At 43.4% G+C, this 24,769-nt stretch overlaps 1 protein-coding gene across 2 annotated transcripts in view; it reads right to left on the reverse strand.

Annotated features, from left to right (window-relative positions):
• Msrb3 (methionine sulfoxide reductase B3) overlaps positions 1–24,769 on the reverse strand; it is a 120,177-nt gene that overhangs the window by 53,257 nt on the left and 42,151 nt on the right. For both annotated transcript variants that reach the window (XM_051170904.1, XM_051170902.1), the window contains 2 exons: positions 24,461–24,569; positions 22,490–22,567 (listed from right to left, as the gene is read on the reverse strand). In XM_051170904.1, the coding sequence (XP_051026861.1) occupies positions 22,490–22,567; positions 24,461–24,569 (187 nt within the window). The remainder of the gene's footprint in view (positions 1–22,489; positions 22,568–24,460; positions 24,570–24,769) is intronic.

A 24,769-nucleotide genomic window follows, 5' to 3' on the forward strand; every position in this document is an offset into this window, starting at 1 on the left:
AGTATACTTTCCCCCATTCTGATTTTCCACTTTATTATTGCTTTTAAATCATCTCCTAGGCCCAGTTCATTTCTCCTGATGCTTCCCGGTCTGGTCTGGTTACTGCCCAAATGAACAGACTCACATACCCGCAAAACCTGAGTACCTTAGCTACGCCTATCACATTTGCCCTGCTTAGGTGTGTTGGTTTTTTTATTGGTCAGTCAGGAACAAGGTTTTGGGTAAGGTTACAAGCATTTGGAGGTTCCTGAGTCTGCTCATTTGGGCAGCAGCCAGACCAACCTCCAGCAGACTCTAGACATGACTACAGGGCATTTTCTTAATTAGTGACTATTATGGGAGTGAAACGAAGAGGCGGAATGTTTCTTCGCCATCCTAAGACCCAGTGTAGCACCAAAGCACCAGCCCCAAAGGCCTGTGTCCATGGGTCCAGAGGTCATAAAGTTCTCCAGCGCACAGCAAGCTTTTGAAAAGCAGAGCGGAGCTTGAAAATGCATGTTCTTAAGTTCTCCAGGCAATCCTGCGCTCTTCCAAATGAGCCTCTCCTATTTACAATGGCAAAGCTTCTCGCCTTTAAGTATTCCAACTTGTTTATATCACTAATTTCTTTTCTTTTTTTATTTATTTATTAAGTATACAGTTCTCTGCCTGAAGGCCAGAAGATGGCTAGATCACATTGTAGATGATTGTGAGCCACATGTGGTTGCTGGGATTTGAACTCAGGACCTCTGGAAGAACAGTCAGTGCTCTTAACTTCTGAGCCATTTCTCCAGCCCCAACATGTCACTAATTTTCAAAGTAACTTTTTGCCCAATGGGGGAAAAAAAGAAATTCCCCTCACATTGTATGAGATTTCACAAGGAAAATATTTTCCATATCACTGTAATAAAGTTATCTTTGTGATACATACTGAACTAAACTGCAAGCAAGTAAAAATTTGTTGGAAAAGACCCAACATATATAAGTGTGTGTGTGTGTGTGTGTGTGTGTGTGTGTGTGTGTCTGTATATATGGTATACATACACACACACATATATGTGTGTTCATCACTTTTTCAATGAACTTATCAAAACTACTGTTTTATTGTAAAGCTGTTGTCTCTGAGAATGTGAGTCAAACAATAGCATGTCACGAGTCACAGGGATTTGGGCTGGCCAGCAAAACCACCAGGAATGACTTATCAATAAAAAGACAAGTTTCATGTAGTCAATAAAATTATACTCCATCAAAGCCTCAAGCAAAACACATATGAAAGACACAACTCCAGAAGCTGTCCCACCAATCTGGAAACCAGGCAGAGGAGTTCACTGGGAGGTCGGAACACGCATTAAGTCATAGTTGAGAGCATTTATGGAGTGCTTACTATGTACAAAGCACTCTATTTGAAAGAGGAGGTCTTCTATAAAATTGCCATAATTCAACCCATAAAAGGCCTTTATAGTTTAAGATCAATAGCTTGAACCTCCTTGAAGAGTAAATGGGTAGCGGGTTCATACTGAAGGAGGCAGGTGTAATTGGTCAGTCGGTGGTGCGCGGTGTCTCAACTTGAATGAGTCTTTGCAGTCTACATAAATTCCACATTCTGGGTGGTCTTTCAGGACATTCACAAAGAAGGCACACCAGAGGCAGCAGCGGTGATTTATGGTTATGCAGACTATGAGTCATGCAACTGCCATTAACACTGTACACTTAGCTAAATGCATGGGAGTAAAACGTGCAAAGCCCTAGCAGTATAATGCCAATTTTCCTCACAGCACAGACCCTGCAACTGGGTGCCACCGAAAGCCAAACCAATCCACGAATTTTTTAAAGTGTATTTTGTTTCCGATACAAGTCAGTGAACGCAAGATATGAGCATCAGCAGGAACCAGTTCCTTTCCAGCTAATTTGTGATCACGAAATACAGAATCGTTGAGGCAGGCAGGTACCTGGCTGGATGCACTACAGTGTATGAAGCAGTGGGCGGAAACAGTAGCAATAGGAGTAAGAGCTGCCAGCACCAAGCAAGCAAGTGCTACTCTACGGCAACATTTCTATGGGTGGGGCGTGTGGAGAGGTGAGGGAGGGGGACACCAGGGACAGGGACTCAGCATGGGGCAGACATCCTGTTCATCTAGGAAGTTTGCATTTCCAGGAGAAAAAGCAATCTTTGTCTCTAAAGCTTTCTCTCATGTCTAACACCTTCAGTGTATTCCTCTGTACCATTTTCTTCAAGAAGGAGGAGGAGAGGAAGGAAGAAGGAAGGAAGGAAGGAGGAAGGAAGAAGAAAAAAAAGACAGGAAGGAGGAAAGAAGGAGGGAGAAGAAAAAGAAAGGAAGGAGGAGGAGGAGGAGGAGGAGGAGGAGGAGGAGGAAGAAGAAGAAGAAGAAGAAGAAGAAGAAGAAGAAGAAGAAGAAGAAGAAGAAGAAGAAGAAGAAGAAGAAGAAGAAGAAGAAGAAGAAGAAGAAGAAGAAGAAGTCGTCATGGTGGTGGTGGTGGTAAAAGAGCTTTTCCCTTGAGTCTGCCTTCCCCAGCACTGCAGGGGACAGATGGGTCTTACCACTCTTTGCTACCTTAACTCTCTTGATCCAATTATGACCACTGCATTTTCTGAGCTAATCCTTTACAACAACATCTCCAATTACATCTATGCCTTGAATATTAGGTCATATCCCAACATCTTTGCCACCTGACTTTTGAATCCCGTTCTACTGAAGTGTTTTTCCAATACTGACAATCCAAGTAAGCGTCGCTGTCTCTCTGCATCTGCACAGTGCTTCCTAACGTTCTGTGACTCTGTACTTCTTCTAGCACTGGGCTTTATGCTAACCTTACACATCCTGTCTACTCCAGCGTCTTGCAGTTCACAATATCAAAAATGCTAGCCTCAAAATATGGTTTTCAAATAACAGGTTGATTCTGTAGCCAAACGATTTTGAAAATCGTGCTCACTGTATTCTACTCTGAACATTCATGTGTTGTAGGCTGGCACTCATTTGATTCCGGTTAGCTCAGGTTTCTCAGTAAGCAATTTGCCCCTAAATGCGAGGCCGAGTTTTTGTTTTTTTTTTCACAGAACACAAATTAATATTTTATTGACCTAGAATTGTGCAAAGCTAATATTATAATGACACAAATATTCAAGAGAACACATTTTAGGAAACACTAATATAGATGAGAGAAAGACAGACAGAGAGAGAGAGAGAGAGAGAGAGAGAGAGAGAGAGAGAGAGAGAGAGAAGATCTATATTCTTGGTTATAACTTCAAGTTTATCAGACTTCCAAAACTGCATCCACCATCATCAGCAGGAGCTTTTGCACCAGTTTCACAAGGAGCAGATAGCTATTCTCATCCCTTTTGCAGTGTGTGTTAAGTTGCTGTTGGTACTGTTCAAATCAGATCTCCCTTAAACTCATTCCCACTGAAGGGTAACCACACTCTAAAATTACAGAGGAACTTTTCAAAACACAGAGCAAGTTCAGAGATCTACAGCCACCTCAGTTTAAAAAAAAAGAAGAAGAAGAACTCCGCCAGGGCAAGGTACAGACTTTGCGACTTTCTAGAACATCTAGATTTGCAAGTTGCTGTATGAGGCTCATGTGGCCATGACTATCCTCTCAAGCTTGCACTTGATTTTACTACCTTCAATCACCTCTTCAATGCGGCATGGCTTTAAATACCCTGGCAATCAAGTGGGCTTTTTCTGAATTGGCCACTGTGCCCACTAACTTTCAAATGGCTGTCTCGTGCCAAACCATAGAGTATCTTGGATATAGACTGGCCAATTTCTGAAAGACCAGGATCTATTGTTTCCTAGGTCAACCTCTTTCTCATCAATCTCCTGCAGCAAATTATTACCCTTCCTCATCAACAGCCCCAATGTGAAATTGGCTTCTCAATGAACAGAATAAACTTCCCACAACTCTGAGGCAGCACTTACTCAACTTTGGCCTTGACTCCAAGCACAGCCCCTCCCTTCCCACTGATGAACAATTTGCCAGCTAAATATTAGAATAACCCCCGATACTGTCTTAATATCAACGTTTCATGCTCATATTGATTTCTTTTCTATTCCTAAGACACCGTTTAATCTCAAAAGCCCTTGTCCTGTGGGCCTTATCCTTGCCTTACAAACACGGAGAGTGCCAGCCTTTAGAGATTAAATACCTTACTCAGCTGCACTCAGCAGAGTGCGAAAGTTGTGACGTTCACCTGCTTCTTTACACCTTAATCACAGCTTTCTTTACTTCAACATTCAAGCACAGCTACTCAGCCATCATCAGAAAATTGGCACCAATTAACACCCGCACTACCTGCTGGAGCTGCCAGATGGTGACCTGTTAAGTAGAAAGACTAACTAGTCAAAACTCGCTGTAACACAGGAGCCACGAAGAGAAGGCAGGGAGAGGGGGGTGTGGGGGGGCAGATCCGAGTTTTGGCCCTACTCCCAGTGTTTCCTGAACTCCACACAGCCTGTGTGGCCTCTGATTTTTGTTATTGAAGGGTTCTAAAGTTATTAGCATAAAGTTTAGCATACATTAAGCCCCCAATTGTTGTTTTAAATTATTGCTATTCGAGCATGACCAACAGTTTATATAAAAAATAAAAAATAAAGTGTTTTAAAATATAAATACAAATCTGACCAATGGTGGTTCATCCTTTGCCAGTTTTCCTTAGGTTTCTGAGAACAGGACCCAAGAATGATACTAAAAGGTGAAATATAATCAGAAGGAAGGAGGAAAGTTTGAAATAGTGATGAAAATAGAGGCCAAGAGAAGATAGGTAAGAATAAAGCTTGAGTAGTTTAACCTGCCACTGGCCGCAGTCAGGAGAGACGTTAAAGACTTGGCGCAGTGGCCTCAAAGGAACACAGCTCTCCAGCAACAGACTCCAAGGAACAAGAGATCTAACTCAACGCCTGAGAAGAGTTCAAAATAATGAGCCCAGGAAAACTCAGCAAGACATGCAAAACATCGCAAGGCAATTCCGAGAAACCAGGGGCACAACTCAGGAGAGAAGAGGAGTAAGAAATCCAGCCAGGAAGCTGAGATAAAAACAACAATGACAATAATGACAACGACACACCAACAAAGGCCAGGAACGTGGCTCAGTCACTAACATGCCTGCCCAGCAAGCATGGGGACTTGAGTTTCATCCCTAGAAGCCACATAAATTAGCTGGGCATGGTGAGTCATGCTTGTAACACAAGCAACAGGGAGATGGAAACAGGCAGATCTCTTGGGTCCGCCGGCTGGCAAGCACGGTCTGACACTTGGTGAACCTGAGGCCAGTGCCTGTGTCACAAGATAAGGTAGCTGGTACCTGAAGAATGACACCCAAAGCTGATCTCTGGCATGCGCGCGCGCACACACACACACACACACACACACACACACAAAGAGTAACTATACTTACAAAAATATGTTCATCAGTATAGAATATTTTAAAAATACAAAATCAAAACAAATCTTGCCGCTGAAGAATAAATTGAAGAAAACTTTTTTAAAATGGTGAAAACACTCCCCCAGCCCACCAGATCTCACCCAGATGCTGTATTCAGTGCCCCCAGCCTAATCTGTCCATCCCTGACTGCCCACGGCCAAACTCTTGTCGTACCTGCCACCACCCACAAGCCCCTTCTGCACTGTGTCCAACCTCTCCACTGAGCAGGATCTCCAACACTTCTCCAGAGTCTAACCCAGTGACTGTCCCTGACCCTCCACAACCACACACCCTCCCCAGCCCACCAGAATTAGGCTCCGTCCCACATCCAGTGCCCTGGCCTACCCTAGCTTCCCCTGCCATCCCTGAAACTCATCTCAACACTTCAGCCAGGAACCTACCTACCTACCCCCCAACCCACAGCTCCTCCCAATCCATCCTAACTTTTCCATCTACCCCACACTCTAGGCTTGGGCAGGAAGAACATTCTGCACAGCCCTGTCCCTCTGTTCACCTGACTTCATTCCACCCAAGCCATTCCCAACCTCTAGGGCAATCCTGTCTGCACATCTCTCTTCTGCAGAGACCTAGTCCTTCCACATCAGGCTTAGAACTAACAAAAGGAGTCCTCATGGCCAGGTCTCATAAAAAAAAAAAAAAAAAAAAAAAAAAAAAAAAAAAAAAAAAAAAAAAAAAAAAACTACCGACAATATGAAGATCAAGCTAGTACCCTCTCTCCAAAAACCAGCCCTGTATGAATGTTTACCAATAAAAATTATCTAGATGAGTGCAGGAAACAGAATTTAAGACAATAGTTATACACTTGAAAGAATTTGAGGAGTATAAGGAAGACACAACAAAATTAAAGAGAAAGAACATGAGAATAAATGCCTGAGTGATGCCAAAGAAAATGCAAACACGGGGCTTGTGGAAATGACAAAGAAAATCCAAGATCTGAGAATCGGATTCAGTCAGGAGACAGAAACATTGACGCGAACCCAGGCTGAAATGGAGATGGAATTGAGAAGTCCAACAGCCCAACTGCAAAAGTCAAAGGAAAGCCTTACAAGTCGAATGAATCAAGGAGAAGACAGAATATCAGGTCTTGAAGACAAAACGTAGGATCTGGGCCAAATAAACAGGAAACATGAAAAGTTAAACACGCACATGCTCATGTGCACACTCACACACGGGAAATGGGGAACGCCGTGGAAAAGCCAAACCTTCAAGTTATAGGCATAGAAGAGAAAGAAGAACCCAAAGTCAACAGCATCTATCAGATATCCAGCAAGATTAAAGAAGAAAACTTCCCCCAAACTAAGTAAAGATACATTCATACAGGACAGAACAAGAAACACAGCACACCGAAGACTTCCTACAGGAGGCCACACCCTCGGACATGAGACAAACATTTATACAAACTCCTTGTATTCTCTCATAAATACACAAACTCATGGAGATTAAACAACTCATTGCTGAATGGTGAATGAGTCAAAGAAGAAATCAAGAAGGAAACATTTTTCATGAAACTAAATGAAAATGAAAACACAACACCCCAAAAGCTCTGGTACCCGCTGAAAGCAGCCCCTATCGGGGAGATGCGTAGCTAAGTGCCGCCTAGTCCTCTCTGCGCCTGCGCACATGTGAGTCGTGCCTGACCCAGGTGTTTTCTAGTAGACTGGTTACGAGGTAAGGTGAGCACCTAGTATGAAGGGTTTCGGCTGCTCGATAAAGGAACTGTTACTATTTTTTTAGACCAAATATTATTAAGTGAGTGACCTCTGACACGGCTTTAAAAGTTTCTATTTTGTGACTATTTTTACAGCTCACTTTGTGTGTGACAGTCTTACATATCTTTCTTATATCTGGCAGCAAAGCCTACAATAAATGTTTAAACAATCCAGACTGGACCATGGATTAAGGAAAAAAAAAAAAGAAGGAAGGAGGGGGGAGCAGGAAGAAGACAGAAGTAGCCTAAGTAAATGACTTAATGACGCAGCTCAAAAATTCCAAAAAATAGGAACAAACCAAATAGTGAAAATCAGAGCAGAAATCAATGAAACAGAAAAAAGAAAGAAAGAAAGAAAGAAAGAAAACAATACAAAGAGTCAAGGAATCTGAGAGCTGGCTCTTCGAGGTTAACCAGATTGACAGACCTTTAGCCCAACTAACCAAAAGGAAGAAAAGGATGGCCTAAGTGAGCAGACTCAGAAACAAACATGGAAACATTACAACAGACACCAAAGAAATTCAGGATGTTATAAGGGAATTATTTTTTTTTTTAAAAACACTAAAAAAACAAACAAACGTGTACTCCATTAAGCTGGAAACCCCGATACAAATGGGCTGAATTTCTAAATTCAGACAAGCCACTAACATTGAACCAAAAAGTCAAAAACCTAAACTGATCTAGCAAGTGAGGAGATTGAAATAGTAATAAAAACCCTCCCAGACATGGGGTTTGAGGAGGGGGGGCGGTGGGGAAAGTCCAGGACTAGACAGATTCACAGTAGAATCAATCCTATCAAACTTACACAGAAGATCATCAGTCAACCCTTCTTAAACTATTCAAACATTAGAAACAGAAAGGGTACTCCTAAACTATTTTCCACAAAGCCAATATCACTCTAACACCAAAACTAAGTAAAGATACAATAAAAAAATAAAAATTAAAAAAAAAGAAAGCTACAGGCCAATATCCCTGATGAACATAAACTCAAAAATGCTCAATAAAATATTTGCAAGGAGAATGAAAGACATACATAAAAAAGAATTTCCACCATGACCGAGTTGGCTTTATCCCCAAAATGCAGTGACGGTTTGTCTTACGGTTTCTACTGCTGCAGCAAAACACCATGACAAAAAAAGCAAGTTGGAAAGGAAAGGGTTTATTTGACTTACACTTCCACACTGTAGTCCATCACTGAAGGAAGTCAGGACAGGAACCAAACAGGGCAGGAACCTGGGAGGCAGGAGGTGATACAGACGCCATGGAAGGGTGCTATTTACTGGCTTGCTCCTCGTGGCTTTCTCAGCCTGCTTTCTTATAGAACTAAGGCTACCAGCCCAGGGATAGCCCCGCCCACTATGGGCTGGGCCTCCCCCATCAATCACTAATTAAGAAATGACTTACAGCTGGATCCTATGGAGCCACTTTCTCAACTGAGGTTCTCTCCTTTCAGAAAACTCTAGCTTGTGTCGAGTTGACACAAAACCAGCCGGTACATGGCTCAACATACGTAGGTAAATAAATGAGGTAAACCACATTAATGGTCATGATCCTCTCCATAGGTACAGAAGAAGCCTCTCACGAACTCCAGCATGCATTTGTGATGTCCTAGGGATGTACGGCTAGAGGGAACACACCTCGACGTGATGAAAGCGATATATGAGAAACCCATAGCCAACATCATTCTAAATGGAAAAAAGCTTCTAGCAATGCCAGTAAAGCCAGGAACAAGACAGGGATGAACACTAACTACCCCTGATACCTTTCAATGCTGTGCTCTGAGTACTAGCTGGAGCACAGAGCAAGAGAAGGAAACTAAAGACATACAAACTACCCCTATTGCAGGTAATACGGTATTAAAACATTAGATAGCCCAAAACTCTACCCGAGAACTTGTAGAGATGATGAGCAAATTCAGCCATTTGTTTTATCAAGAGGATGCAGGACCAACTTGCACAAATCAATAGCCTTTCTACAGACCACCAACAGACATACCCAGAAAGATCTCACAGACACACCCATTCACAACAGCCTCAAAGGGGGGAACAGACCTAACCAAGGAAGTGGCGGACTGTACAGAGAAAACTTTAAACCTCTGCAAAAGGGCAATAGAGAAAGACACTAGACAGTGGAACGGCATCCTGTGGTCATTGATTGATCAAAGTAACATTGTAAAAATGACTGTTTGCTCAAAAGCTATTTACAGATTCAATACAATCCCAATCATAATGCCCATCTTATTCTTAACAAAAATTGAAAAAAGAAAACTATCCTAAAATCCATATATAATCCCAAAAGCCTTCAGATAGCCAAATAATCCTGAACAGAGGAGCAGTGATGGAGGGATTACCATTCCAAACATTAAGCTATATTACAGAGCCACAGTAATAAAAGCAATACGGTACTGGCGCAAAAACAAGTTTGTATACCATTGGAACAAAACCAAAGACCCAAGAATGAGTACTCATGACTTCAGCTGTTTAGTAGTTGGCAGAGATGACAAAAGCATAAATTGTGAAAACTGGATGTCCTCGTGCACAAGAAGAGGGCCTTGCACAAAACCCAACTCCAGATGGATCAAAGACCTAAATGTAAAACCTGAAATGCTGACTTTGCCAGAAGAAAACATAGGCAGTGCCCTGCAGGATACATGTGTAGGAAACGCCTTTCTGAATAGGACTCTAGTTGCCCAAGAATTAAGACCAATAACTGATGCGTAGGGCTTCATAAAACTAAAACGCTTCCTCACAGCTAAAGGAAGACTCAACTGAGGGAAGAGGCTGCCCACAGAGTGGGGGAGAATGTTTGCCAGCTACACATCTGACAGATGGTTAATAGCCAGGACATATAAAGAGACAAGAAAGCAAATGAATAGAAGAAAATAAAAATGAATGACCCATTTGAAAACTAGAGCTGGGACCTGAACAGTGATTTCTCAAAAGAAGAAAAAAAAATGGCCAAGACATACCTCAGAAGACATTCATTGTCCATAGAAATTAGGGAAATCCAAATTAGAACACCTTTGAGATTTCGGCTAACCCTAAACACAATAGCAAAGATGAACGAAACAATAGACGTCAACTGCCGGAGGGGATGTAGGGAAAGGGAACTTTCCTTCGCTGTTGGCATAATTAAAACCAAGTGCAAATCAGTGTGGAGAATTCTCAAAAAGCTAACAATGAATCTGAATCCATTTGACCCAGCTATATCACTGCCTGGCATACCCCCAAAGGCCTAGCCGTCCTAGTGCACCAGACACCTGCTCCGCCGTGCCTATTCCAAATAGCTAGGAAAGAGGAACACCCTACATGGTCTTCAACTAGTGAGTGAATACTGACCCTGCAGTGCACACACACTGTGAGACACTAGTCATCTGTAAAAAAAAAATGAAGTCATGAAAAGCTTGCTGGTGAGTGGGTGGGGCTAGAGAGGAGGAGATCACATTGAGTGGGTGAGCCAGAAAGACAGACGCTGCCTGATTTCTCACCAGCATCTCCTGGTACTAGATTGTCACATATGAGCACACATAAGCTGCAGCAACTACAGAGAGCAGGAACGTAAAAAGGGACCATTGCCTAGGTAGGGGGCAGTGGGGGCAAAAGAGAAGAATATCAGGGTACAAGTTATCTGATCAAGGGAACTGGAAGGAATCAGGGAGGGTGAAATGCCTCCCTAATACTGAAGTGGGCAGGAGGGTAAAAAAAACAGCAAGGATGCCTGAAAAAAAGTCCTAAGGAATCGTACCATTAACTATCTTAAAAAACAAACAAACAAACACACCACCTGTGTATAAATATTCATATAGAATTAAAAGGAAATTTCCTCATCTGGACTGGCAATGCTTCCCCTCAAGAGCCAAAGACCCCCTAACAAAACCTCAATAGCAGACATGAGAAGCCTTCTCAATTGTTGGTCAGGCTTGCCCAAGAGCCCTTCAGAACACACAGGCTACTGTACTGGCTTTGGTTGCCCCTGAGACATGGTGAACATTTAGGACTTTCACTCTTATTTCCCCAACCTCCAGGGAGGAGAGAAGCTGAACGTTACCTTGACAACCAGTGACGCATTCACACCTGAGGACACAAGACCTCCACCAAGCCCCAAAGGGCTGAGAATAAGGAGATTTTAAACAGCTCAATATCCTGAAAGGCATGACTTTACACACCTGGAGCACAGCCCTCTCCACCCGTGACCCACCCTAGGCTTTCCCACAGGTTGTCCTGGGCATGCAGTCTCTCTGGCAGTTCCCTGAAACACTCCATAATAGTTACAACAAGGTTTATATAAGGCAGGTGGCCTTCTAGATTCTGTGAGCCACTCCACTAAATGAACTGAGGGCCTGGGTAGTCAGACCAAGGCCAATTTGTCTGTCTGTCTGTTTTGTTTATTTGTTTGGGTCAGAAAGAGTTGCACAACCCGGACCATGCAAGTGGTGTATTTAGAAGAAGGGACAATCATGCAACATGAACTTCCAGGCTGTCATCAGATGCCACCTCCAGGCACACAACGCCAGAACTGAATTAAGTCGTGTAGTCCCAGCGGCCGTGCACTGGAGAATTGCTTGTTAGTGCATGAGGAAAACCTCACATGCATTTGTTCACAGACGCAATCTGTTTTGTGTATTGTGGAGAGTAGCAGAAAAGAAAAACAGAAGCATTTTGGCTTGCTTTGCCCATATCCTCATATTTATGCTGGGACAGATATGAACATTTTGTTTTAAGTATAAAATAGGATAGGGGGAAAATGACTTCTCTGTTTCCTTACAAATGGTTTTTGAGATTTGCTGAAACACAGCATATATACTGATGTTTGTCTTCTGTTTTGTTTGTGGTTCTGTATTTTAATAATTTCTCTTTGTCCTTAATTTCCTGTTGTAAAAAAAGGGAATATGATCATATCCACCCCATTTCCTTCCAAACTCCCATAGCTTGCTCTCGGCAAGTGGGACTTGAAAATGACCAATGCCTTCCCACAGTTACTTAAGTACATTGATTTAAAATTTTATAATTGGGCTGGAGAGATGGCTCAGTGGTTAAGAGTACTAGCTGCTTTTCTGGAGGTCCTGAGTTCAATTCCCAGCAACCACATGGTGGCTCACAACCATCTATAATGTGATCTGGTGCCCTCTTCTGGCTTGAAGCTGTACATGCAGGCAGAGCACTGTATACATAATAATAAATACATAAATCTTTTAAAAAATGTTTTCGTTTAAAAAGAAATTTACGATCCACACTTAAATAGTTTCCAAATCTCATAAGAAACTGAAAGTATTTGGATGAGCTGAGTCATGGAGCCAAACACTATATTATAAAATACTGAGTCATTGCACAGCCACGCTGACCTGACTGGCTGCAAGGGAAAAGAGAAAATGCAGATGCACAAGAAGGCTGGGCTTGGGCAGTCCAGGCTCCTGGATGGAGAAAGCTCAGCACCTTGAAAGCTTAATGTCTTAACCAAATAGAGTTGGGCAGAGAGGCAGGCTTCCTGCATACAGCTGGTCATGGAGGCGGAGTTATCAATACACATAAACAAGGGGGCAGGGTTATCACATACACATAAACAAGGAGGCGGGGTTATCACATACCCATAAACAAGGGGGCGGGGTTATCACATACACATAAACAAGGAGGCGGGGTTATCATATACATATAAACAAGGAGGCGGGGTTATCACATACACATAAACAAGGGGGCGGGGTTATCACATACACATAAACAAGGAGGCGGGGTTATCACAAACATATAAACAAGGAGGCAGGGTTATCACATACACATAGACAAGGGGGCGGGGTTATCATATACACATAAACAAGGAGGCAGGGTTATCACATACACATAAACAAGGGGGCGGGGTTATCACATACACATAAACAAGGAGGCGGAGTTATCATATACACATAAACAAGGAGGCGGGGTTATCACAAGCACATAAACAAGGAGGCAGGGTTATCACATACACATAAACAAGGGGGCGGGGTTATCACATACACATAAACAAGGGGGCGGGGTTATCACATACACATAGACAAGGGGGCGGGGTTATCACATACACATAGACAAGGGGGCGGGGTTATCATATACACATAAACAAGGCGGCGGGGTTATCATATACACATAAACAAGGAGGCAGGGTTATCACATACACATAGACAAGGGGGCGGGGTTATCATATACACATAAACAAGGAGGCAGGGTTATCACATACACATAGACAAGGGGTCGGGGTTATCATATACACATAAACAAGGAGGCGGGGTTATCATATACACATAAACAAGGAGGCAGGGTTATCACAAACACATAAACAAGGGGGCAGGGTTATCATATACACATAAACAAGGGGGCGGGGTTATCACATACATATAGACAAGGGGGCGGGGTTATCACATACACATAAACAAGGAGGCGGGGTTATCATATGCACATAAACAAGGAGGCAGGGTTATCACAAACACATAACAAGGGGGCAGGGTTATCACATAAACAAGGGGGCGGGGTTATCACATACACATAGACAAGGGGGCGGGGTTATCACATACACATAGACAAGGGGGCGGGGTAATGGTGTACAGCTGAGTGAACAAAACAGACTTAGCTACTCTAGGTAGGAGCGGTGCTGGGGAAGGCTCTCCAGGTAGTGAACACATAGGCAGGGCCTATGGGGGAGCTTTTCTACACACACACACACACACACACACACACACACACACACACACACACACACACCAGGAATGAAGGTTCAGCTGCTTTCCTAACCCTCCACTTAGGGAGGCTCTGCCATTTCCCTGTGCACTGTTTCCCAATTTGTCCCAAACACTGTAGTTTGATGAGATAAATATAGTGGTAAATATAGGATAAATATTCCTATCTACATGTGGAGATTAATATCATGATTTTGTTAATAAAAAGCAAAATGGCTTTCTCTGTATTCCTCTCTCCAGCGTGGATGGACACACACACACACACACACACACACACACACACACACATTCATGTATCTTGGCATGTTGCATGTTCTATAGTTTCAAGCTTTTTTTTTTTTTGTATGTATATGAATTTAACTTTTAAAAAGAAAACTGTAGTTATGTTTACGTTGCTACACCTGCAGTTATGTCTGGCATCTTGCTATGGTTTTGTACTTTCTAAAACACGTCTTCCTGCACCTCCGGCATGCTGTGCCCACAGTGGTTTAGCGGTCAGGTACAGCATCAGTGGTGGCTTTTGCTCCCTATCCTTCCAGTAGCCCAGGAAAGCCGTCTTCTCCCACTCCATGTGGTCTTGTCCTGAGCTTTCTGATGAGGCGAAGACATCAGTAACTCCTGCTCCAAAACCCCTTTCCCTCAGAGCACAGGGTGCAAGAAGACAGGAACGGGCAGCAGGATTCAGGAAGCCAATCCAATATTTCCTCGGAAAACATACAACCTGCTCAGCTCAGGTTCACGCACCCCACGCCCTCGGAATGCACTTCATTTCATAGCAATCTTACTGCAGCTCGGAGCTTTATGGGGTTTAGACAACAGCAATGGGCAATGTTATGCTGTAAAACCCCAAAGGTAAATGCATTTCAGTAATGATTAGCACCTCCCTGGGATTATAACCAATTTCTAGCAGAATCTCATGAAGAACGTAACCTTGAAGCTAAATTCATGTTGCCTCCAGAATTTTACTGTGGCTGGAAGGATAAAGACCACAAGAACAGTACTGATGGAGCTGAGGAAGCGAGATCTCAGTTGAGGAGAACAAACCGCTCCATCTCCCTGCCACACAGGCACAAGGGTTTGGGTTCAGTCAAAGGCTCCGCTAGTGCGGAATGGAAGGCTGTGCAGTAAAGTTGAGTAAGCTGTGTGTGGCACTGGAATGGAGTTCTCTTAATGAAAGACCTTATGTTCTCAAAGAGCTGAAAAATGGCTTCAATCTTCTGGTGGCCTAGAATAAAATAGTATGGGGGCCGAAGGGGGGTGTTCACATGAAATACAGCGTGTGCGCACAGCTCTGCAGCGAGGTTCCGCCTGAATGGTGCAGCGCAAGCTTGAAGCAGCAGCCTTGTCACACCAGCATCTGCAGCTGACAGCCAGACCCGCTCTGATGAGCTTGACTTATATATAACACACAACATAATAATATGTAATATATTATATATAATATATAATAGTATATTATATATTATATGTAATATAATATATAATTATATACTTATATAGTTATTATATAACATTATTATATACGAGGCTAGCTTGCATGTTTAGTTTTTACTCTGTTTGGCTTTGCTTTCCCCAGTTTGCAGAGCATGCGTCTGAGCCCACAGATCTGAGCTGGCCCTCTACCTATCCTATGAGTTGCTTTTTGGCCAGTCCCTATCTCACTACATGAGAAGGATGAGAAGACAGAGAAGACATTTAGAATCACTCACGCCAGTTGACGTCACTCTTCTAAGAAATGCAACAAGAAGTTTTTAAAGAAGTGATAAAGGTGACATACAGCTACTTGAGAAAAATGAGATGTGAAAAGAACATGCTTCTGGGACTGGAGTACTTGAAGATCTAATGAGTGTGCAAGAAGCCAGGAAGCCAGTCACCCCCACCCCCACCCCAGGAAGTCCAGCTCTGCCTCCTAAGGGCTAAATGGCTTCCGGGCTTCTTGCACACTCATTACATCTTACTGGGATGTAAGCATCTTTCATGCCGAGTCATTCTAGACAACAAACCACAGCAGAGCTGCCCTTTCTCTTAAAGACAGATGATCTCTGATTTTCTACCAAGGTCCTCGAGTGCTGCAAGAAGCAGAGCACAGAGAACTGAGATGTGTTGTGTGTTCCATTTGTTCTACTGATGCTGCCTAAAACAACCATGCCTGGGCAGCCAAAATAAAACAGAAAGCATCGCACTCTGGAATTCCTTTTAAATTGGGCATTCCCATTTAAAACGCACTCGTATGCCGACTGTGACCCTCACGGATTTTCCTTACTTAGTTCTCTTATCTATGACATGTACAGTCAGAGAGATTACATGATTTTCATATGAAGCAATTAAGGCCATGCCAGGCATATGATAATTGTTATATAAGCATTAGCTATCATTTAATAATATTGTTATTCTTATTAATGAGCCTATACTACAGAATGAGCTATGCCGTGGAGGGTCACTATGTACACAGAGTAGGGAAGATTCTGCGTGGGTCTCCAGAGTCACAGACAAAGGTATCAGGGGGTGACTGCATATAATGGTGCAACTTATCCACTACCCAAGCTTCCTGATAACTCTATTACAATCCTATATCCCCCCCTTTTCTTTTAAACTCCCAGAAATCCATTATTATGACTGACTTCCCATTTTGATCATGTTATTCTTTATTCAAACTTTCTCCAAAATCATCCATAATGAGATGTGTGTGTGATCAGCCAATAAATACATGGTGGTTATTACATGCCTGGAGCTACGAGAGAAATGCATTACTAGGGCATGGTCTATCCACTGTGAAATTCACTTAGTAGAAGGAAGATGTGAGTACACACACACACACACACACACACACACACACACACACACACACACGCACACACACACACACACACAAGCATGAGTAATCCAGAACAAAGTAGACTCTAGACGGAACATACTAAGGGACATGGATGCAGGGACCACATTTACTCTAGAAGGAGCAAACAGAAAGAACTTGATGGAGAAAAGGCTACTGGGCCTCGGGGAGGTTGAAAGGCTTTTCCTCACTAACGTCCTACACCGTTCCAGCTGCACCTCCCACTGTTCTCACACAGCCCCCTTCTCCATTCCTATTGGGCCACTCTCCCATTTTCTTGAGGAAAAAAAAAAAAAAATACTCCTTCGATCTTATTTCCAATTCGTCTTTGCACATGATATTCTGTCAGGATCCTCCAATAGGGAAAAGCCAAGCTTGTTCCTTCTCTCTTCCTCTCTCTCCTTTCCCTTCCTCACTGTCCATCCTCCTCGCCTCATGGCCCTCTTCCTATGAACCCTCGCCAACTTGGCACAGTCATGCCATGCCTCCAATCACACATGAAAGCATTTCTACCAGGAGCACTGTTATAACTGTTCATCATTCCCCTCCTCGCGCCCCCCCCCCCATTGTGCCATGAAAACAGTAGCTGCCCCAGAAAAACACTTTGTAACATTGTGTTACACGTTCCACGGCACCTGGCAGTGTATGGTCAGCCACAGCGCAACAGAGGCGGTCAAAAGCATTTTCTGAAAGTGACTGTTTTACCAATTCTCTCTCTCTGGTCTGTCTGATATGTAATAAATTTACTTTATGGAATGTTCGAAGTTTAACTAACTAGAGGTGAGAACATTCTTGCTTCTGTCAGTAAATTACTAACTGAAAGGCAATAGTGCTGTCCAAGGGGTAAACCAGCTTGGTAAAGTGTGCAAAAGTGAACAGGACATGAACTGTGCGAGAAATCCACATATGGCTTCTAGGTTGGCTGAGAGTGAGCTTCACGTGCGTGGGAAGCAGTGAGAAAGCAGGGCATTGTTCAAAGAAGGAACGAGTTCACATTACAAGCTTAAAACTAAGATGAGAGTAATTAAGTAGGCATTTTTGTGAGGAAGTATAATAATATATGTGTGTCAGTCAAGTGAAAGGCAGCTATGGGGCTGGGGAAATACCTCAGTGAGTACAGCGCCCCACAAGTGTGAGGACTTCGGCCAAACTCCCAGGAGCCATGGAGAAGCCACATGCCGCAGTGACAGTCTGCAATACCTGTGCTTCTGAGAAGATGGGGTGGAAGGGGGGAGAATTCAGAACCCTGTGGACCACCTAGTCTGGTAGGCATGGCAACAGAGAACTAGACACCTGTCTCAAACAAGATGGAAGATGAGGAACACTCAAGGTTGTGCTCTAACCCCCACCTGCAGGAAATGTCATGTGCCTCATCCACATACACTAACACACACACACATGCACACACACACGTGCACACACACACACACACACGCACACACACACACGGACATGTGCACACACACACGTGCACACACATGAATACCCAGAGTTTTAAAGAGAAGCTTCTGCATATACATGCATGTACATGCTATGAGTAAGGGACATGCAAGTTTGGGGAGCATTTAGACATCCCCGGATTCAGTACTTCACTTATGTCCCCCGACTGCTTTTCCCAGCACTTCCCTAGTTAGTCTGTTCTGCTTTTCATCTCTCACTCCTTTCCTTCTGACAGAAACCACACACACATTCACTCACCCGACACACAGCGACTGCTTGCTATACTTTGTACTCAAAGCAAGAAGCAAACTCCCATTTGAGAACCCCTAGTACTGATTGATACAACTGGTGTCATTAGTAGTTTTTGAACTTCTGGTCAGGAATCCCTAAAAAGAACACTGAAAAAGATGTAGGCTTTGTGTCAGCTCTCTGTTTGCTGCCGCTCACCTCTAAATCCACATTGCTCATTAGCTCGACTGAAAGAGAGCTAGCTGGCTGAGTTCGCTGAACATTTTTTCTTTGTCAGCTAGCACGATGTCACGTTTTTGCCAGCAGAAGGCACAGGAGGGGAGCCACAGAAGGGAGCCGGTTCCTGCCCCTCCAGTTTCCCCAGCATCGGAAACGCCTTTCTAATTTCTGTAACACGGGCAGCTGCTCTTGCCAGGCTCATGGTTGCTTGCAGTTTCTCCTATGCCAAGCTCCTTCAGTAGTCACAGCCTCTACACCACCGGATTCCTGCAGAAGACCAGCTTCTCACACACCAGCCTCTCCAGAACACTTTGAATTGACTGACTTCCAAGAGCTCAGCTGCTGCAGAGAGTAACTTCCCGGGTGCCAGGCTCCTGCAGTGCCTGGTGATTTCAGTGGACAGGGAGGCCAGTAGCTTCCCCAACACTCTTCTTGGGTGATTTTGCAGCTATCTGGCCCCATTCTGCCAACAGCTCTCCCTACCAACCAAAAGGGTAGCTTTCCAGGAAATTCCAGCAGGCAAATCTGCACTGCAAACTCATATTTCCAGTACATTACAGCACAGTAGCATAGTCATGAGCTCTCTGCCACAGAGTAGCCATAATAATAGCTTCTCAATCCCAGAGAAAGAACATAGGAGTGGGGAGAAGGAGGAGGATCTTTCTAGGCCTTTATGTTTCTGCCATTCATAATACCATGAACACCATTCCTACTATGTCAGTAACGATGGCACCATTCCTGCCATGTGTGTCCTCATGAACACCATCCCTGCCATGTCTGTCCTCATGAACACCATCCCTGCCATGTCTGTCCCCATGAACACCATCCCTGCCATGTCTGTCCTCATGAACACCATCCCTGCCATGTCTGTCCTCATGAACACCATCCCTGCCATGTCTGTCCCCATGAACACCATCCCTGCCATGTCTGTCCCCATGAACACCATCCCTGCCATATCTGTCCCCATGAACACCATCCCTGCCATGTCTGTCCCCATGAACACCATCCCTGCCATGTCTGTCCTCATGAACACCATCCCTGCCATGTGTGTCCTCATGAACACCATCCCTGCCATGTCTGTCCTCATGAACACCATCCCTGCCATGTCTGTCCCCTTTCCTACTTCCTTTCGCTTCTTACTAACAAACTCTTCCTTATCCTAAACCTCTGTTACAGTTTGAAATCCTTTAAACTTTCTTATTCTAACAACTCATGTAGGTTCTAAATCTGGACCTGCTGATTGATAACTTTTTCCCCTTGTATCTTTTTAAAACTTATTAGAAATGTAAATAACCACAAAAGATGAATTTCCAGGTATTTTTATTGTCTATACATGCTTAAATTTTTTCTGTTGAAACCTCAGCCCTACATATGTCCAGCATTCATAAGTTGAGAAATCAATCACATGAGCTAATTTGCAAACCCAGTCTTCACCAATATATCCATCAATCAAATCAGACGTGGTTTTTTCCTCCAAAACAACAAAGTAGCTCCCCAAACTTTCATTTACTATCATTTGAGTAAAGACATTGATACTTGTTCTCATAGATACCCATTTAAGTCCCTGGGTAGAAAATGGATACAAAGACAGAAAGGCATATAAACAGACATTGAGGGGAGGTTACTGACCCACAGCAGGGCCTTGCAATGCTATCACCATGTTTTCCACCACTGCTTTTCCCCTCCCCTTTTCAGGGAGCTTGTATTCAAAATAAATACATCCTTGAACTATCATTTTGCTTGATGCCTGAAGACTGTATCTAGGAACAGTGAACTACAGCAATATCTGGGCAAGATGACAGGTGTACCACCCCAAAGGAAGGGAGGGGGAAAACAATCACAAGAGAGATGGGATGGAAGTGGCCAACCACTGACCCCTGTGATGCACAGTTCCAGCAGAATATACACAGCAAAACAGATGATAAGAGGCAGGCATGATGGCGCACACCTGTGATGCCAAAACTCAGGGAGACAGGCACAGGAAGATCTCTGTGAGCTTGAGGCCAGCCTGGTCTACAAAGAAAGTCCAGGACAGCCAAGACTACACAGAGAAACCCTGTCTCAAAACTGCCTCCCTCTACACACACACACACACACACACACACACACACACACACACACACACAGGATGGGAGAATCAATTCTCCTAGAACTGCCCACACCCTGTGGCCCCTGGATCTTCATGGGTACCCACACAAAGCACGTGGAGACACATTTCAAACTTGAAGACAACTGTACTGTACACCACTCAGCAAGGAAGAAGCGGGATGCTGGGTGCTTTTCTCCCAAGGTAGATAAGAAACCAAGAAAAGAGACATGAACAATGGGAAACAGCCAAAGTATGAGTGAAAACTTAAATCCCATTTTTCAAAATTTGAGAAAAAGGAAGCAAACAGGAATGCTAAAGGAAGTGACATAGTGTCAACAGCAAGTGTGAATGTGACTCTCACCAGTTCTCACATTCTGATACGGGTCTTGCCTCCAGGGTTTGTGATTCAAACCCTCACAAGGGTTAAACCCTTCATTTACTGTGGCTCTGTTTCTTATTTAGAACAGTTTTCCTTCACCCGAGTCCTCCAGTGAAATCACATGACTCGGAAGGAGGTGGTGAATCTTAAACAGAAAGCTAAAGGGATGTGGGCAGCGTTCGCCATTGGGGTACTAACCAGTTTAGCATGCCTCAGCAGCCATCTTAAGTGCTGTGTCAGCTGCTAGGACATAACCTAAAGGTGTTGAAATATGAGGATGTGTGTTTTCTGAGAGGAAGTGGGTGACAATTTGAAGGGTCTTTTTTTATCATGGGGGGGGGAAAGGTAAGAATTCAGAACAGATTGTCCACCAACACTAACATGCAAAATGGTTTACGCAATTGGGGAAAAGTTTGAAACTCTTTTTTAAAAAAAAAAAAAAATTTAAGAAACTACCATTTTCCTGTTATTTCAGAAATAATCTATAAATGCTAGCACCTTAAAGGGGTTACATGAAGCAAAGGAAAGTTTAAATGAAAAAGAAAGCAATTCTGTGAGACATATGGGGATTCTGGGATTTTACTGTCCCAGAGGAAACTCTTTGGTAAAGATTGTCACTCATTGGATAAGATTGTCCTATCAAAAGTTACCTGTCTTGATCAGAAAGTCTATGTGGTGCCTGCATTATTGTGAACTGCTTGGATCATTTTTTAAAAGATGATTTTTAGATCAATGCAAAAATAATGCTAACCTCAAATATACAGTATCATTACCTGTACACAAAAATCAGTAGTATACCTCATGTTTACTTTGGGTGTATCCCTTCAATATGGAGGTGTAAATAGACTTCTTGCTGGATGTGTTTTAATCTGAAGGATGTGCATCAACCACTTGCAAAGTGGCCCATAAACCGGGCGTGGTGGCGCACGCCTTTAATCCCAGCACTCAGGAGGCAGAGGCAGGCGGATCGCTGTGAGTTCGAGGCCAGCCTGGTCTACAAAGTGAGTCCAGGACAGCCAAGGCTACACAGAGAAACCTTGTCTCAAAAAATCATTAAAACAAAACAAAACAAAACAAAACAAAGTGGCCCATAAATGGATTTAGGGGCATCACTTGAAGGTAGAAAAATCAGTAAATACATGAGCACACCTCTGCTCAGCAAAATTTTCTTCGTGCCTCTACTAAGGACGATGATTACTGAAACGGAACCAAGTTAATGCTGGGTGTTTTAAATGGCTCAAGAGCACAAAATTAGCCAGTCTGTCAACACTAGTAAAGAACCAAGAAAGTTTGTAACTATTCTTGTTTTCTGGGAGTGGACAAAAATATAGAATCAAATTCAGCCAAGAAAAGATTCACAGGTAAATGAGCAATAAGGCATCTGCTGTCACGTGACCCAGCCATACCTACCAGCTCTCAGTACACTTACTTGAACAATGGAGTCCCACAGACAACACACTTATATATTCCAGGATCTTTGTGATGTGTGTATTCTCCTTCAAAGGCACTGATAAACAATAAACAGATCATCAAAAAATATTAACAAGGCTAGTATTACTTCTTATAGAACACATTGGTTTAAAATAACATTTCTCTAGTAAGCCTTTCTAAGGTTTTTGGCCCTAAACTGAGAACAGACCAAACATATGGAAACTTGGAACAGTACTAATATACTTCAAATATATATGTAATAAAATGTGCATGTAACTACTCCAAACTAGTACAGGTTAAGTAAAAATATCAAGCCATCTAGTATATAATACTTAGAATATTTTTCAAATTAAAAAAAAAAAGCCTGTTGTGTGATTCACATAAAGAATATTGTTACATAAGATTTCTGCTACTCCACATGATGCAAGAGGGGACCAGAAAATGCAGCAGGGTCCAAGTCTTCAAGTGGGAGGAGTCTTATTTTTTTGGTTTGAAAGGGAATATTGCCGCTTTAAGGGAATATTTTTCTAAGTTAACAATCTTAAAGGCGAGGAGGTCACTCAGCTAATACAAATCAGCTGTGTAGCCCAGCGAAAGGGCTATGTACTCCGCAGCTTGTTTTTATTATCGTTTCGCCCCCTTTACGAGGTCTTTTTTTTTTTTATATATATAAACAGAATTTTTAAGAATGACCTAATCTCTGGTTGTTTGTGTGCATTAAATCATTTTGCTAGCCATGCACACAACAGGGCAGGCAACCCACGCGCTGAGGACCTAGCCCACCGCTTGCTCCAGCGTGCGAGGAGGGCGTGCACCTTGTCAGAGCTTCAAGGGTTGGTAAACTCAGGCAACAGGGGATTCTGTGACAGGGAGAGCGTGACGCCTACTAACAAGGATCTCCCACCACCCACCACCACCCCCGTGTGGGAAAAAGCTCTTTCGGCTCATGAATGAAAACACAAAGTCACATCATTAATAAATCTGGATCAGGGCTGCATTCCCATCTCTACATCACACTCCAAAGTGTAAATTAGACACCAAAATCATTGCGCCTTGGCATGTTAGCTTTTAACTGGAACCAGTTGAGGGCGAATTTATTCACTAGAAACAGTCTTGGAAGAGAACAGTCTCTCTCTGTCTGTCTCTCTCTGTCTCTGTCTCTCTCTGTCTCTCTGTGTCTGTCTGTGTGTCTGTGTGTGTGTGTCTGTCTGTCTCTCTCTGTCTCTCACTCTGTCTCTCATTCTGTCTCTGTCTCTCTCCTCTCTCTGTCTCTGTCTCTCTCCTCTCTTTCCTTCCCCCCCCTCTCCCTCCCCCCCCCCCTTCCTTCCAGGATGTAGGGCGAACTTCCAAGGACCAAAGCCATGTGAGGGCAGTTATTGAAAATTTTTGACATTCCAACCACAAATGAGCCAATAAATACTTTCTCCACATGTGCTTCAAAAAGAAATTGGAGTGGGGTAGAAAGGAACTAAATTATGCTACCCTCTTTTTGCAGCCAAAACGTCTATGCTTACAATGGCCACCTTCAAAACACCAGCATCCTGGCTGAGCTCCATGTCCCTCACGGTTTCCTCGATGTGATTCTTCTCTGCCACCCCACCCCCACCCCCCCCCCCCCAAAAAAATTACCTAAGTCACTATTACTTCCACACATTTTGTTGTAAACTAAAAACAGGCTCTTAACAAAAGCCCCATGGCTTTATACAAGATAGCACGCTCATCGAGTGGAGGGAGGCAGAAATAAAACTCAGTCTTAACCTAAACAATGCTGTTTCTAACCTTTCCAAAGACAGCCCTCTGCCTGCCGTAGCCTTAGCCAGTACATATAGTTTCTTTAAATTAATTAGCAAGGAAGACGGCTCCAAGGAGGAGGGAGAAAAGCTGTTCTTGCTTGCTGGTGGGTTTTTTGTTGTTGTTGTTGTTTTTGTTTTCATTTTGTTTTGTTTTGTTTTATTACAGCACACATTACCTTTCAGTCCCTTTCTCCTGAGTCACATGGTACTGTAGGGGTGTCAGCCGCTTCCTCAGTTCCTGCTGGGAAAAGACCACTTTACAGTTCCTTTTATCCCTACATGACCCTAGAAAGAGAGGATGCGGGAGAGAGAGTCGGTTTTAGGCTGAATCCTAAATCATTGTTTGGCTGGCCGCCACAGCACAGCCTCTACAGTCACTTGTCAGTAACCAGACCCGTCCCTAACAAACTACAGATTCTTACCTGGGCTGCAGCTGATCCCCAAGTCCAAACAGAATGCACCTAAGCATCCAACTGACTCCTTTG

This window comes from Acomys russatus, chromosome 28 (assembly GCF_903995435.1).
Source record: "Acomys russatus chromosome 28, mAcoRus1.1, whole genome shotgun sequence".
Lineage (NCBI taxonomy): Eukaryota > Metazoa > Chordata > Mammalia > Rodentia > Muridae > Acomys > Acomys russatus.